We start from the raw sequence: 12,771 nt of genomic DNA, 5'->3' as shown, positions 1-12,771 counted from the left end.
CCAGGACACAAATTGCTTGGGGATTAAAACAAGGGCTATGACTACATTCTGTACACTGAGACTACATTATCCCTTGTTAGTAAATGTCACTGAAATGAATGCACTTACTCTGTTAGTTAAGGCTGTATTACTCTGCTGGCTGTTCCACAATGGGCTGTGTGCTGGAAGAGCCATCTCCTATTGCCTCCACCACATCTTCCTTTACAGATAAGATAAATTTGTCCCAGCATTTAGTCCTCAGCATATGTGTTATTCTCCAGAGTCTGTGTGCATTTTCCACTACCATTACACATTCCCATCGCATAGCAGGAATTGCTGATAATTATCCTCTTCATTAATGTGGCTATTAGAGAGAAATTTCTAAACTTGGCAAGCTGCTTAGTTTGTGCATTTGGTTCTCACATTTGTGCAGCCTTTTTGTTGAGTGCAGGCCACCTATCTCCAGATAGGAGAACCTATCTCAGGAAAGCATAGCCTGTCAGGTAATTAATTAAAATCCATTTAAATATTAACTACATTATTTGGCTTATTTCTGCATTCAGGAGATGTTTAATACTGTGTGTAGCTCTCTGCAGGAAAGACCCTCTGATAAATTCATGCCTGAAGCTCCTTCCCTCCATTCCACAGGGTCTGGTATTCCTGACTCCATCATGATTTTGCTGCGCCCATATAGTAAATTAACGTTGCATTTATTTACCAGCTACAGCACCACTGGTATCAGACTGAATTTGAAATGTTTTTACACATTGATGGCCCCCAGTGTGAAGGGTGAAATATAAACCTCAAATCTGTCATCAGGATTGTTACATTAAAGGGTTGTATGGTTACATATTCATAACTGAAATGAAACAAAGATAAGGATGTTTGCACTTGCATGTTTCAACTTATTTTAATTGACTACCATAAAATATATCAGGTTGTGATAGGACAGCCTTTACCTTCTCTGAAATCCTGCTGCTCTGCTGATACGTCAGCTTTTCTTTGCAGTGCATTAAAATACTGTTACCAATTTGGTATTTATCATAAACAGCTTTTCAGCAAGAAAGCAACTTAAAACACAGATTTAGTGAATGCTTTATGTGTGGAAGCAGCATTTCAGTGCTTGAGCATACAGAGATAAGACACCAGTCGATTTTTTACTTTAAATGGAAACATTCTGCCTTTCTGGGGGGAAGATGGCCACAGGCACTGGGGATGCAGAGGGAGCAAGCTTTGGGGGACAGCAGTGGCTGTCGGCTCCAGGTCGTCGTTTCTGAGCTGGAAGGAGCGTCATTTCGCAACGCACGCTGCCTACCAGCTTGGTTCCTCTGTCCTTCTCAACAGCGGACCGAAGTCTACGGCAGGTCCGTTGTGTGATCCCACCTTTTCCCCCGATAAGTCAGACTGCTGGGGCAGGCAGCGTGTGTCCCGTCATGCAGACAAGGTGCAGACAGGATGGACACTCCTGTTCAGAAACTGGGACGCGCTCCCAGACCTCAGTCGTAGCACTCCTGTTGTAGCACCCGCTCAGCGCACACCGCATGTACGACCCTATTTCCTTCTCATTTCAACCTTGCCGGCACCCGAATCCTGGTTTTATCCCCCTCACCGTTGCGGAGCTCCCCGCCCGGTCACGGAGGCCGCTGCTGGCAGGACCTGCCGGCAGGTGCAGCTGTGGCACGCCACCACAGCCTCCCCCTCCGCTCCCTGCCCGCAGCCGGGCCTCAGAGGGGCTCCTCCCGCCGCCTCAGCCGGGTCGCGGAGCCCAGGGAGCGGTCCAGCGGGATGGGTGGTGTACAGCGCCGGCGACAGCGCTACCATGCCGCAAGGGGGCGCTGAGGCGCGGGGGCGTGGCCCGAATCCACGTTCGAGTTCCCAGGGCGACGGGTGGTCGCGCCGTGACGTCAAGGTGTTTCCCGGTGACGTCAGCAGCTCATGCGCAGTGGCCAAGGCGGCGATTCTGGGTGACGTCACGGGGCCGGGCGTGACGTGCCGGTGGCACGGGCCGCTGGGAGCTGGCCGGGACCTGCGCTCGCCCCCCTCCCCCTTCCCACTACGGGTCGCGGCTGGGGGCGTCCCGGCGGCGGGGACGCGGCTGCCCCCTCCCCCTCCCTCGCCACAGCGCTTCGGTCCAAGATGGCGGCGCTGAGCAGCGGCAGCAGCGCGGAGGGGGCCTCGCTCTTCAACGGGGACATGGAACCTGAGCCGCCGCCGCCCGCGCTCGGCGCCTGCTACGCGGCAGGCGGCGGCGATCCAGCCATCCCGGAGGAGGTGAGCCCACACGGCGGCTGCGGCGGACACCCGCCGCCCATCGTGCACCCGCCCCCTGCGGCCGGCCCGCACCCGGGAGCCGCCGGCGGGCCTTCACCGGGCGGTGGAGGCGGCAGAGGCGGCGGCGGGGGGCTCCCTGGGGCGCTGCGGGGCAGGGCGCGGCGTGGGGACGGCGGCGGGGATCCCCGCTCCGGGGAGTACCCGGCCTCTTCCCCCCTCCGGCGGCGGGGGCGCCACTCACTCTCGCCGCCGCCGGGGATGCGGTGCCGGGGCGGGGAAGCTCCCTCCGCGCCTCGCCGCGGCCTCGCACCCCCCGGCGCCCGCTCTGTCCCGGGGGCGGGGCGGCTGGACCGGCGGGGCCGGGGTTTCCCCGCCGCGTCGCGCTGCGCTCAGTTCGGGAGGGTGTAGGTCACGGTCTGGTTTTAGCGGAGCCCACCTCCGTGCCCCCGCTGTCATGCTTGCTTCTACCTGGTGGCTGTTGCCGGCAAAGCTCTTGCGTGGGGGTTTTGTAATCGGTTTCCCCTCGTGGTTTTGAAACACTCGAAGTGTATTTTAAAAGCGGGGTCGGGGACGGTTCCGTCTGTGGATGTTGCCCTGGCCTGCCGCTGCTGCACAAGGAGTCTGAGGAAATGTTAACGGACAGGACACTGTGCAGGCATTGAGGATGTCAGGCCTCTGGTCTGTGTCTCTCTTGCATACTTCCTGTGTTTTGGGGCATATTACTTAACTTCCCAATCCCATGGAGAGTGAGCGGTACTACCTGTTTTACTAGGGTTAAAGTGTAAGTTGCTGAGGCCTCTGAAACTGAAAATGCTTTGTAACAGCACAAGGTATTTTGCAGATTTGAAGTCTGTAAGCACTGGAGTCAGAATGAATTGCCAAATGTCATGCATCAAGTCCATTCTGGAGGTAAATAGAGATGCCAGAAGATCTGCCTTCTTGTTCCAAACCTTAGTTGCTGAAGATTACTTAATCTCAGCTTTCCCAACCGTGTTTCTGTCGCCAGTACAGGACCTCTCATCTGTAAACAGGGTCTTGTGACCCTGTGAGGTGCAGAGCCTACCAGGTAATGTCTCCTTACTGTGCTGTAGGGAGAGCCTCAAGCAGGAAAAATGAGGCTTTGATCATCAGGTCACAGGGGGGTGCAGTTTGAATCCCAACTCACCAGGAAAGAAAACCCTATCTTTTTTATCCGTTTTATTTATTAATAGCATAGTGGAATTAATGAATTGAGAAGTGTGACAAATAGTAGAGCTCATACTGGGTAGACAGCAAGAAAGGAAAAATGGGGAAGGAGTAGGCCTCTGATGATGCTAGTGAGAGGTGAGATTGATTCCCTGGTCTTAAGGAGCTGCTGGCTTTCTTGTTGAAGTCAGGCAAACCTCGGCAGTATACATGTGTTTTAAACTAACCAGCAGTGTTATTAAATGCTTTGAGTAATGCAAGTCCAGTCTTAACTTTCCTGAGTCAGGAGAAACTCTCAACTGGCTGAGAAACGGAAATACCTGGAGAGTGGGGTTTAACAAATGCTTGCTTCCAGTAGCAAAATGAGGGTAAAAAGCTTCTTGCTGACTTCTGTTGCCCAGATTGTGCTGGTGCATTTGTGCATGGAGCTGAATTTCTCTGTTATTTCTACCAGAAAAAAACGGCAAATCTCTGTGGAGTTATTTCAATATCTGGTTTGTATTGTGGCCTTAGAAACAGTGATACCAGTAGCTAAGCCGTAGCTGCAGCAGTGCGAGAGAGAGGGGAAAGCAGTGGCAGGAGGCAGGACTTTTTAGGAATACATTTTCACACTGGGGGGGTGTGTTTGTGAGACTGTTGTAAGTCACTTGAACTTCAAAAATGTCAGTCATTAGACTTGACTCCAAATGCTAAATCATACTGTGTAGCTGCTTCTCCCCCCATATCTTACATCTCTGGGAGAGAGCAGCAAGCTGGTATCTGGAATACCTGCCAGCCAAAGAGATGGGTACATTGCAAGTATGGGTGCACATAGTCAAGGTTAGGAAGTGTATGTGGGCATTCTTGTATTGTTTAAAAGCCAACTTCTTACATGTTGGAAATAGTGAAACACGCAGGTCTAAGAGCTGGCACTAGAATTTCAATTTTCTGATGTGGTTTTGTTCTTTAGTTAGCTAGCCCTTCCTCAGGTCATCAGTAATTGAATCTTGTTTACTGTAGAAGTACACCTATTAATTCATTTAAACTTGTAATAAAGTTCAAGACTGAAAAACTGTTCATACATTTAAAATGGAAACTGTCCTTAACACTAAAACAAGCAAACCTAAAGTATAATGCAAATTCAAAGTGACATGTGAGGAAAAGTGCTTCTAACTGACTCATGGCTCTAATGCAAGTACATTTTCCAGTGTTTCCTTCCAGACAAGGTAAATCTAAGCTTAGAAAGTAACCTTGTTGTGGAAGCCCATCGAGGAGCATGACATCACTTATTTTGAAGAGATACCTGGAAAGTTTTATTTCCCTGTAATTTTTCAGGAAATGCACTCCTGCTTTCCAGGAGGAAAACCTTCAGTTCTGTACTCTGTTTCTAATTTTAAAAGCGAGGTGGACAACAAGAATTTATGACAGACCTTGAAGGAGTCTTACGTAGACTTTTAAGTTGGAGACTTCTGTAAAGGATACATTCCATATCAAGATCCTAATTGAGTGCTCTGTGTTGGTTACAACTACATCAGTGTTGCTGATGAATTCAAGGGTCAGGGTTTTGAAAAACAAGATTAAGCCATATTCAACTCCTGGTCAGTTTTTAGTCAAATACAAACTTAGTGCTTTAGAAGTTGCTTCAGTAGCTTAACTGTTGATACTAAAAATGTTATAATAGCAAAGTCATTGCATGAAAGCTGTAGCAATTATTATACTTTTTTTTTCTACATTACAGTTCATGAGCATTTACCCTTCACTCATAAAGTGCATTTAGGAAGTAGGTTCTTCTTGGAGGCATAAGGATTTGAAGTGCTAGGGGCAAGTGACTTCAGCAGAGATTTTCCTCTTCTACTCACCCTTCCCTTGTGTTGGGAGGCCCAGGATGAGTACTGTTGTCTGAAGGCACGTAGATTGGCTTCTTCCCCAGGATGAATCCCCAGGATGAATCCTCAGGACAGGAGATTGTTTGGATGGAAGGTTTTCAGAGTATTACAGGGTTGTTGATATAGTAAGGAGTGTGTGACAGCTGAGGGGAAAGGCTCTGTTCTTGTTGCTAGAGATTATTTACACTAATATTAAATAATTCAAATGGGATTTTCTGTACTCGGAGCTTTGTGCCCTGAACTGCTCTTTGGAAGATGAAAATTACTTTGAAGGTTGTGAAGCAAGGGCTTGAGTTGTTGGATGGGCGATCCTTTTCTTGGCGACAATACTGTAATTTATCCTGCATGAAAATTAGTTATATATTTAGAAACCTTAATCTTATAAAACAGATTTAAGAAGAAGAATAAAACTAAGAATGAATGGAAAGGTAAATAAAAGGAAGATAGGATGAAAAGGTGCTTCAGACCTTATAGTACGAACTAGGTGGTGAATTCTTGTAAAGGAACACAGGTACAGCAAGAAAAACTGGGGTTATTTTTGTTGTGATAACATTTAGGGAACCTGTCATGCAGGGTGTTAAGATAACTTAGGTTTCTGTTTCTCTGAAGAGTTTACAATTAAATGTGCTAGTTGTTTGTATCGTTTCAACTTTCCAAATATTTTTTTGCTTCATTGCTTTTGTAGTTTTGGGAATACATTTTATGTTGAATCTCAATTATGTTTCATTGCATTTGTGTTCAGTGATTAAGCTAACATTATAGTCTGTGAATGACATCCTGTTTAACTGTGAGGAGAACTTAAACTTTAGCTGCAAGATGCTTCATATCCATCTCTGTTCTGCAGGAGTGTATCTCAAAAGATAAGTGAAGGAATTCTTTTGTTTCACAGAGCACAGGAAAGGCCTTTGCTGAATACGATGTCTGATTTTGTGTTACAGCTTCAAGAAATACATGGTCTAGCTGTGGAGAATCTGGGGAAGAATAGTGACATTGGTCTGAAGTCTAGAATGTCAGAGCTTTGCGGGAAGTCTGAAAATAAGCTGAGGTTGTTTAAGAAAGAAATGGAAATTGTCAAATCTGATGCAGTGAAGCATGCAAATAACTTGTTCTCCAGGCTTGTGGCAATTACTGCCAGAAGTAGTGAGTTTAAATGATAGCAGAGGAGATGATTTCATGTTACTATTAGATGTTTTTCATTATAGCTAGATATAGTGAAACATGAAAATAGACTTTTTTAATTTATTCATAAAATGTTCATTAATAGATTCTGTCACTTGCACAGGCAAACTTATATCAAGAGCAGTGGGGGAAAGTTGATCCAGGTATAGAAAAAACAATGGCCTTGATAACCTTTTGTCTTTTTGTCCTTAGGCTTTTTGAGTTGTTTGTTGCAAGGTAGATCGAACATTAGAACATAACCTTGAAATACTTTAGTTTGGTGGGGATATTAAAGAGATTCCTGCTCATGGTATTTTCCAAAAAAGGCAGTAGTATTAACATCTCTGTCCTGTGGTAGCTTGCTTGATTACACAGAACTTACTTAATAGACTAGTATCTTCTCGTAGGAAATTTTTGATATCTTAGGAGGCTTGTTTCTTGTCTCTGTGGATATCCACAAACTGGTTGGGTGCAGTGCATTTGGTACTGAAGTTTTTGTTAATTTATGTTGTTACTTAAGCCACTAATGCTATTCCCATTTGGTTTTTGTTGTAGTTGTTAAAGACCTGTCTTATTTTTAAAGCTGTTCTAATAATATCCTCAATGCTTGTTTAGCCGGGAAAGGCAGTTCTTTTGTTGCACAGGTTAAAAATACTGTAGAACTAATGAGATTTATTTTTTCTGTGGAGATACCTTTTGATGGTAGCTATTTTCTAAAACAAACTGAGAAAAAAAAATTAAAACAAGATTTCCTTAAAGCGCCAATACTCTATTTTTGTTTGTTATTTTGTAACACATCTGTAGCTCTGTTTTATTAATTGTTATGTCTAGAAAATTTGACTGCATGAAATATTTTGGAGGGAATTTCAATTAGCAGGAAATACAGTTTTATTTGTACTTGCAAGGGAAGGAAAAGAAGGTTTCTAAAGATTGTGAAAATGCTACTTCTCCTTCAGTCCAGCCTTATACAGAAGCTGCTTCAGGTCTGAGTGTTTTGAAGACACTTTCTGGCCAACTGCAAGTTTTATTTTCCACTCCCTTTTGAAGGGTGGTATAATGTACTATGTAGTATAAGTGCTCTGTCATCAACCAAGGGTTGATGTTGCTCTTTATCATTGCAGTGTCACTGAAGTCAATCAGATGGTCCTCTAGCACTTGGAGAGGAAGGTTTTGCTGTTTACTCTGCCTGCCTCGGGCCATTCAGCCAGGGTACCAACTTAGTACCACGTTGAGACTCATGACAGTAGTGCATTGGCCTTTATTTTTTTTTTATATTTGAATGAGAAGTCTTGTTCAGCTGAGGCTTCCTTAGCTGGAATTGTCAGGTTTGGATCCTGACTCATTAGATCTTTATGGTCTTGAGCTTCCCATGCTAGGTTGCAACTTCACTTGATCTCTCTGGACTGCTTCTAAGCGTATCTTTCAGAGAAATATGATTACATGCCATAGTTTTGCCAGCGTGCCAGCAACATGAAGGTCCTCTGTGAGCTGCTTTTATAGTAAGTATGTTTTCCAACACTTCTGACCACGTGAGAGTTCTAGGTACAGTATTTAGGTTTTTGAGGTCTGACACGGTTCTCATAATTTTCAAGTGTTCACACATCTGTGTGAACACAGCTGCTTTCTCACAGCTAGTGCCAGGTACAGAAGTCAGTATGCAGTATATGTGTTTCTTTGCTTTTTTTTTTTTTTCCCAGTTGCTCTTGAGCTTTTTGGGCGTACAATGGAATCTTCCTAAAATGATGAAATACATATTTATGCAACTGATTTCCTCTTCTGTGGCCAGTGCTAAAGTTAAACAAGGCTGCTTGGTGCAGAAATGCATGCCTTTTTTTCCTGTTGAAACCCCTTGCTGCAAGTGTTTGGCTTGTTACTCCACCTTTTTAGCTTTTGTGTGATGTGAAGGAGTGGCAGCAGTGCCTTTATTTTGTTTATGATGACAGTTTATGTATGTGAATCCTAGCAAAAAGGGTGAAACAGGTAAAGGTCTAATTTTTAATCATTCCCGTTGCCCAAATGTGATGTCAATTCAGGCAAGAGTTTTCAGGGAACAGTGCTGCCAGCTGTCATCCCCCCACGACACTCCCTGGCTAGCATGACCATTAGAGATCAGAAAACAGAACCTGTGCTCCTTTCAAAATGGAGCTTATTGTGCAGTGCTTGGTACCAAACATTCTTCACGCTATTGAGTTCAAGAGATCATAGGAGTGTGTTTTGGCATTGAAGAAAGCTTTCGTTAGTATACTAAGGTTCTGATCAAGTGAAATATTGCTGTGGGTTCTCCCAGTATATCTGCACAAAATTTAGTATGAAGAGGCAATTCAAATTCTGTGTGAAGGGTACCAACTCTATTTAAAATCTTTGTTTGAAATCTTCTAGGAGGCAAGCAATTAAGTTTGTTAGTGAGCAAAATGTACTTACTGTTTAAAAATGTGGTGTCTGAGTGCCTAGGTTTTTGGTGTTTTTTTTTTTTTTTAACTGCAGGAAGGGGGATACCAGCTCTAGTATCTTCATCTGTTACGTAGTTACATAAAAGCCCCTTAAACAGTATTGTTATTAATAAAGCTGTTGATTAATGCACTGATAAGCAGTAGATACTTTTCAGATGCAGTCACATTGTGTTCAGTTGACGTTTTCTGATACTTGGAGCACAGGCTTGGTAACTTTTAATTTGTTAGTTGTTTTTTTTCTTTATCTCAGATAAAGGTATTATTTTGAGGGGAAGTGTTCCTGAAGTCTGAGTGTCTAGCTTTTAATCTCTTTAGTACAAGTTATTCAGTAATGGTGTTTGAAAAACAGTAAAATCAACATGAAATAAAATACATCATTATGACTAAGAAGTTGGTAGTAGCCAGGTTTTTGGAGCTGCATGTTTGTATGTTGGTGCGTCAACCTTCGAACTGGTTTTGTAAATTTGTTCATTAAATCTTAATAGGTCGAACATTCTTCTAATTAGTTGTAAGTAATGGAGATTTAAATGTGAGTCTTCAGCATCATCTGAGGTAGCTTTCAGAGAGGATTTCTTTAAGCATTCTCATTATTTTTCTAGAAGGCAGTTTGTAAGTGCTAATGAAGTGTCTTGTGACACTTTTAAGTTATGCACAGTGCTGAAAATTGATGTAAATTTTTCCAGTCTCGGAGCTCAGTACTTACAGGTTATAAGTCTTGCAGCAGGTTTTATGAACTAAATATTCAGTTTATCAGCTAAGGTTTGACTGAGGCAAATGAAAATACCTTCTTCAGCCTTTTTTATATTTCTTTCCATTCAGTTTTCTAAATTAGATGGTTCTTTCACCATGCTGCTATGATAGCTGTTGTATCTTGGTTTGTCGTTTAAATTCTACAATGAGTAGCAGGAGCCAATTCTGCCGTTTAAAGTGTTTCATTTCTTGTGTTGGTTTGAGGGTTACTAAGGCAGCGTGGTCTGCTGAGTAGAGCACAGTATAGGAGAATGTGATGTCTGTGGCAGTTTCTATTTGTGATTGTGGTCTGTGATTGGGAGCAAATTACTTTTATTTTCAAAATAAAAAATGAAATCGAGTGCAAGTACACTTCCTCTGTTTCAGGACTTGAGACCTGTTTGTGATAAAGATGGGATACCTTGGTTACTTTATTGGATCACAGATATTTCTAAACAAACTGCATATATTTATACTTGACTAACAGTTCCAGCTGTCTTATATTTTCTAACCAGTTGGTGGGAAACACATGCACAATGTAGTAACAGTTTAGTGGTGGAATATTGCAAAGCATGTAACAAGTTATTTTATGGATTGATAACATGAACTTTTAAATAGGTGCTGATTATCTTTTTCTAGGTAGTCTTAATTAATTGTGTGCTCTGGCAAGGAGAGAGCAGAGTAAGTCCTATAGTTCAGCTGAGACTGAGTTTATTTGTTTTGTCATTTTAATTAATGTGACCCAAGCTGTGTAAGAGCTCTGCATGACTAGCATTTGCTCCTTCTAGGCAATTATTGTAATTAGCTGCTTGGCTGCTTTCTTTCCATCACAAATATGATTTGTCTTCAGCTTAAGGTGTGCAGAGAAATAGTCTGGTATATGCATGATAGTCATCTGTTAAATTCCACTGCTGTCTGGATTTAACATTTGTTGAGAGTTTGCGGTAGTTACTGCTCTAAAGGAAAATTGCATTCTTAAATGAGTTAGGAAGTCTAGATAGGTTTTTTTCCTCCTTTTATTTATTTTAAAATAAGTTATTCATTTATTATTTAATTATTTATTTTCCTCCTTTTATTTATTTTATTTATTTTTCTTTTAAACCTGTGACAGTCTAGGGAGAAGTTCTGAAATTTGTAAATGTAAATAGAATGGATTGTACCAGAACTTGCTCTGTGCATGATCCTCATGACTACTGAATTAATACCAAAGTGAATAAAAGGGACTAGTAGTAGTGGAATGCAAAAACCTCAAGGAACATGGAATGGAAGATTTAGTTAGATCAAAGCAAACCATGCAACTGGTGGTTAATGATTTAAATGAAGGGTACAGATATTTCTTATTTTTCACACTCTGCTGTTCTATTGTGGTAGAAAATGTTGGCTAACTTTCCTTTTTATAGTGCTTGAAGGCAAATTTTACTTAGCAGCAAGCAGCAAAGATGGCAGGTGATGGAAAAAGTGGGGGAATGAAAGAGAATTGAAACTCAAATGGCTACTGCTTTATAGTAGCCTGAATTCATCTGACTGTGTGTTACAGAGAGGGAACATAACTTTTTGCACCAGCTCAGGTAGTGCTGTGTCCTTTGCCAAGCTGTTCCAGCATACTAGACGGGTGGAGAACTAGCTTTGACAAAAAGAACGATTTTCTGCTTGTTTAGCATATCTCAAAGGTTTAAGTTCTGAAGAAAGAGTAAGGAAGGGAGCAGGGGTAAATAGTCAAGGACAATACAATAGTTATACCCACCTTCTAGGTTGGTGTAAGCTGCAAAGCAACCACTGCTTAAGGTTCTTGATGACTTTGTTCTGATAGAAAAACTACTTGGTTATGTTACAAAGGATGTCTTTTTTGAACTTTATCCTTTAAAATTTGTCATTGCATTTAAAAAATATTCTTAAACACTTACAAGAAATAAAGAACATTTGAAGTCTCCTCTTTGTTAAAGAGGAAACAACTGAAGAGGCAAGGCTTGACTAACTGAAAGGCTGTTTATTCTGCTTTAAGAGTAGAGCTAAATGATGAGCAGTTTAATCTGTTTGTAATTAAACAAAGGAAAAGACATAGATTAGCCTCAGTTGCGATTGATGGTTAAGAATATTAATTAAAAAACCTAAGTGTTAGTAATACCAGTATCTTCTGTGGTGAAAGTCCCCTGGTAAAGACAGCAGGTTTTTATTGCATGTGCTTGTCTTACAATTGCAGTTAGTCTTCCACTGAATTTTTTTCAATAAAGTCTCTGCTGCTAAATCCTCAAAGATGATAATCTGAGTATTAACTTGTTCAGATGTGCCTAGTTTTTGGGAGCAGAGAGGGAGTTGTTGGGTGTTTGGTTTTGGTGGTGTGTTTTTGCTTAATGGGACCAATATCACTGCATCCACAGTTGAAAACCTGCACTGGTGGTTACAGGGCATTAAGAATTGGCCTTTCCTTCCTAAAAAATATAACCTGTTAAATGGAAAATAGTTCTCATCTTGAAGCCTTTTTAATATTTTACTAACTGCTGTGCTTACAGCAGATGCCTGCTGCTGATCACGTTACTGTATTAGCAGACCTAGTTATAATCCTAGTCATTGGACAGGATGGTACAAAAAATATTGTACCACTTCTTGGGGATTTTCCTTCTTGAATATACTGTTGCACTTCTTCACCAAGACCATTCTTAATCACTCTAGAAAGATACGTTCATGAGATACCAGGTCATTTTTCTCTTAGCTGCAGTAACTTTTGTAGATATTGTTATCTGTAACTTACTATGTGATTCTAAATTTTAACAGACTTATTCTGAACTATCTAGCTGGCCAACATTGAAAATACACTGTTGAAGTCTTTATCTTGGACATTTTAAAGGAGCTGTGGTAAAAAAGATTCACCAACATTAATAAAAAGTTAGGGAAGATAAACTAGGAAAGGCAGTGACATTTGTGTCACTTGTGCAAACTCTTATGTGAAACCCTTTGCAGGCTGGTTTTCATTTCAGTAAAGTTTTTCAGCTGTTAGTAGTTTTTATACTTTTTTAATAAAAAGTTTAACCACACTGTTGAAAATGTGGTAAGCATGAAGAGTAGGAGAAGTGCAGAAATGAACACAGTTGATGTGCAAATTGAGAGAAGCTCCCGTTGAGAGATGAAGAGCTAGA

At 42.0% G+C, this 12,771-nt stretch overlaps 1 protein-coding gene across 4 annotated transcripts in view; it reads left to right on the top strand.

The window, feature by feature from the left end:
* The first annotated feature begins 1,869 nt into the window (after window positions 1-1,869).
* BRAF (B-Raf proto-oncogene, serine/threonine kinase) overlaps window positions 1,870-12,771 on the top strand; it is a 78,973-nt gene continuing 68,071 nt past the window's right edge. Inside the window, exon 1 of one of the 4 annotated variants that reach the window (XR_009964355.1) lies at window positions 1,870-2,250. Coding sequence is in view for 2 of the 4 variants with exons in the window: in XM_062616450.1 (XP_062472434.1) it covers window positions 2,116-2,250 (135 nt within the window). In the remaining 2 variants the exon portion in view is untranslated. The remainder of the gene's footprint in view (window positions 2,251-12,771) is intronic. The other 3 variants (XM_062616450.1, XR_009964356.1, XM_062616451.1) reach the window with 3 other exon arrangements.

Source organism: Pezoporus occidentalis, unplaced genomic scaffold (genome assembly GCF_034315485.1).
Source record: "Pezoporus occidentalis ecotype Australia unplaced genomic scaffold, CSIRO_AGI_Poc_V1 ctg19, whole genome shotgun sequence".
NCBI lineage: Eukaryota > Metazoa > Chordata > Aves > Psittaciformes > Psittacidae > Pezoporus > Pezoporus occidentalis.
This window is presented reverse-complemented; position numbering and strand designations above follow the sequence as displayed.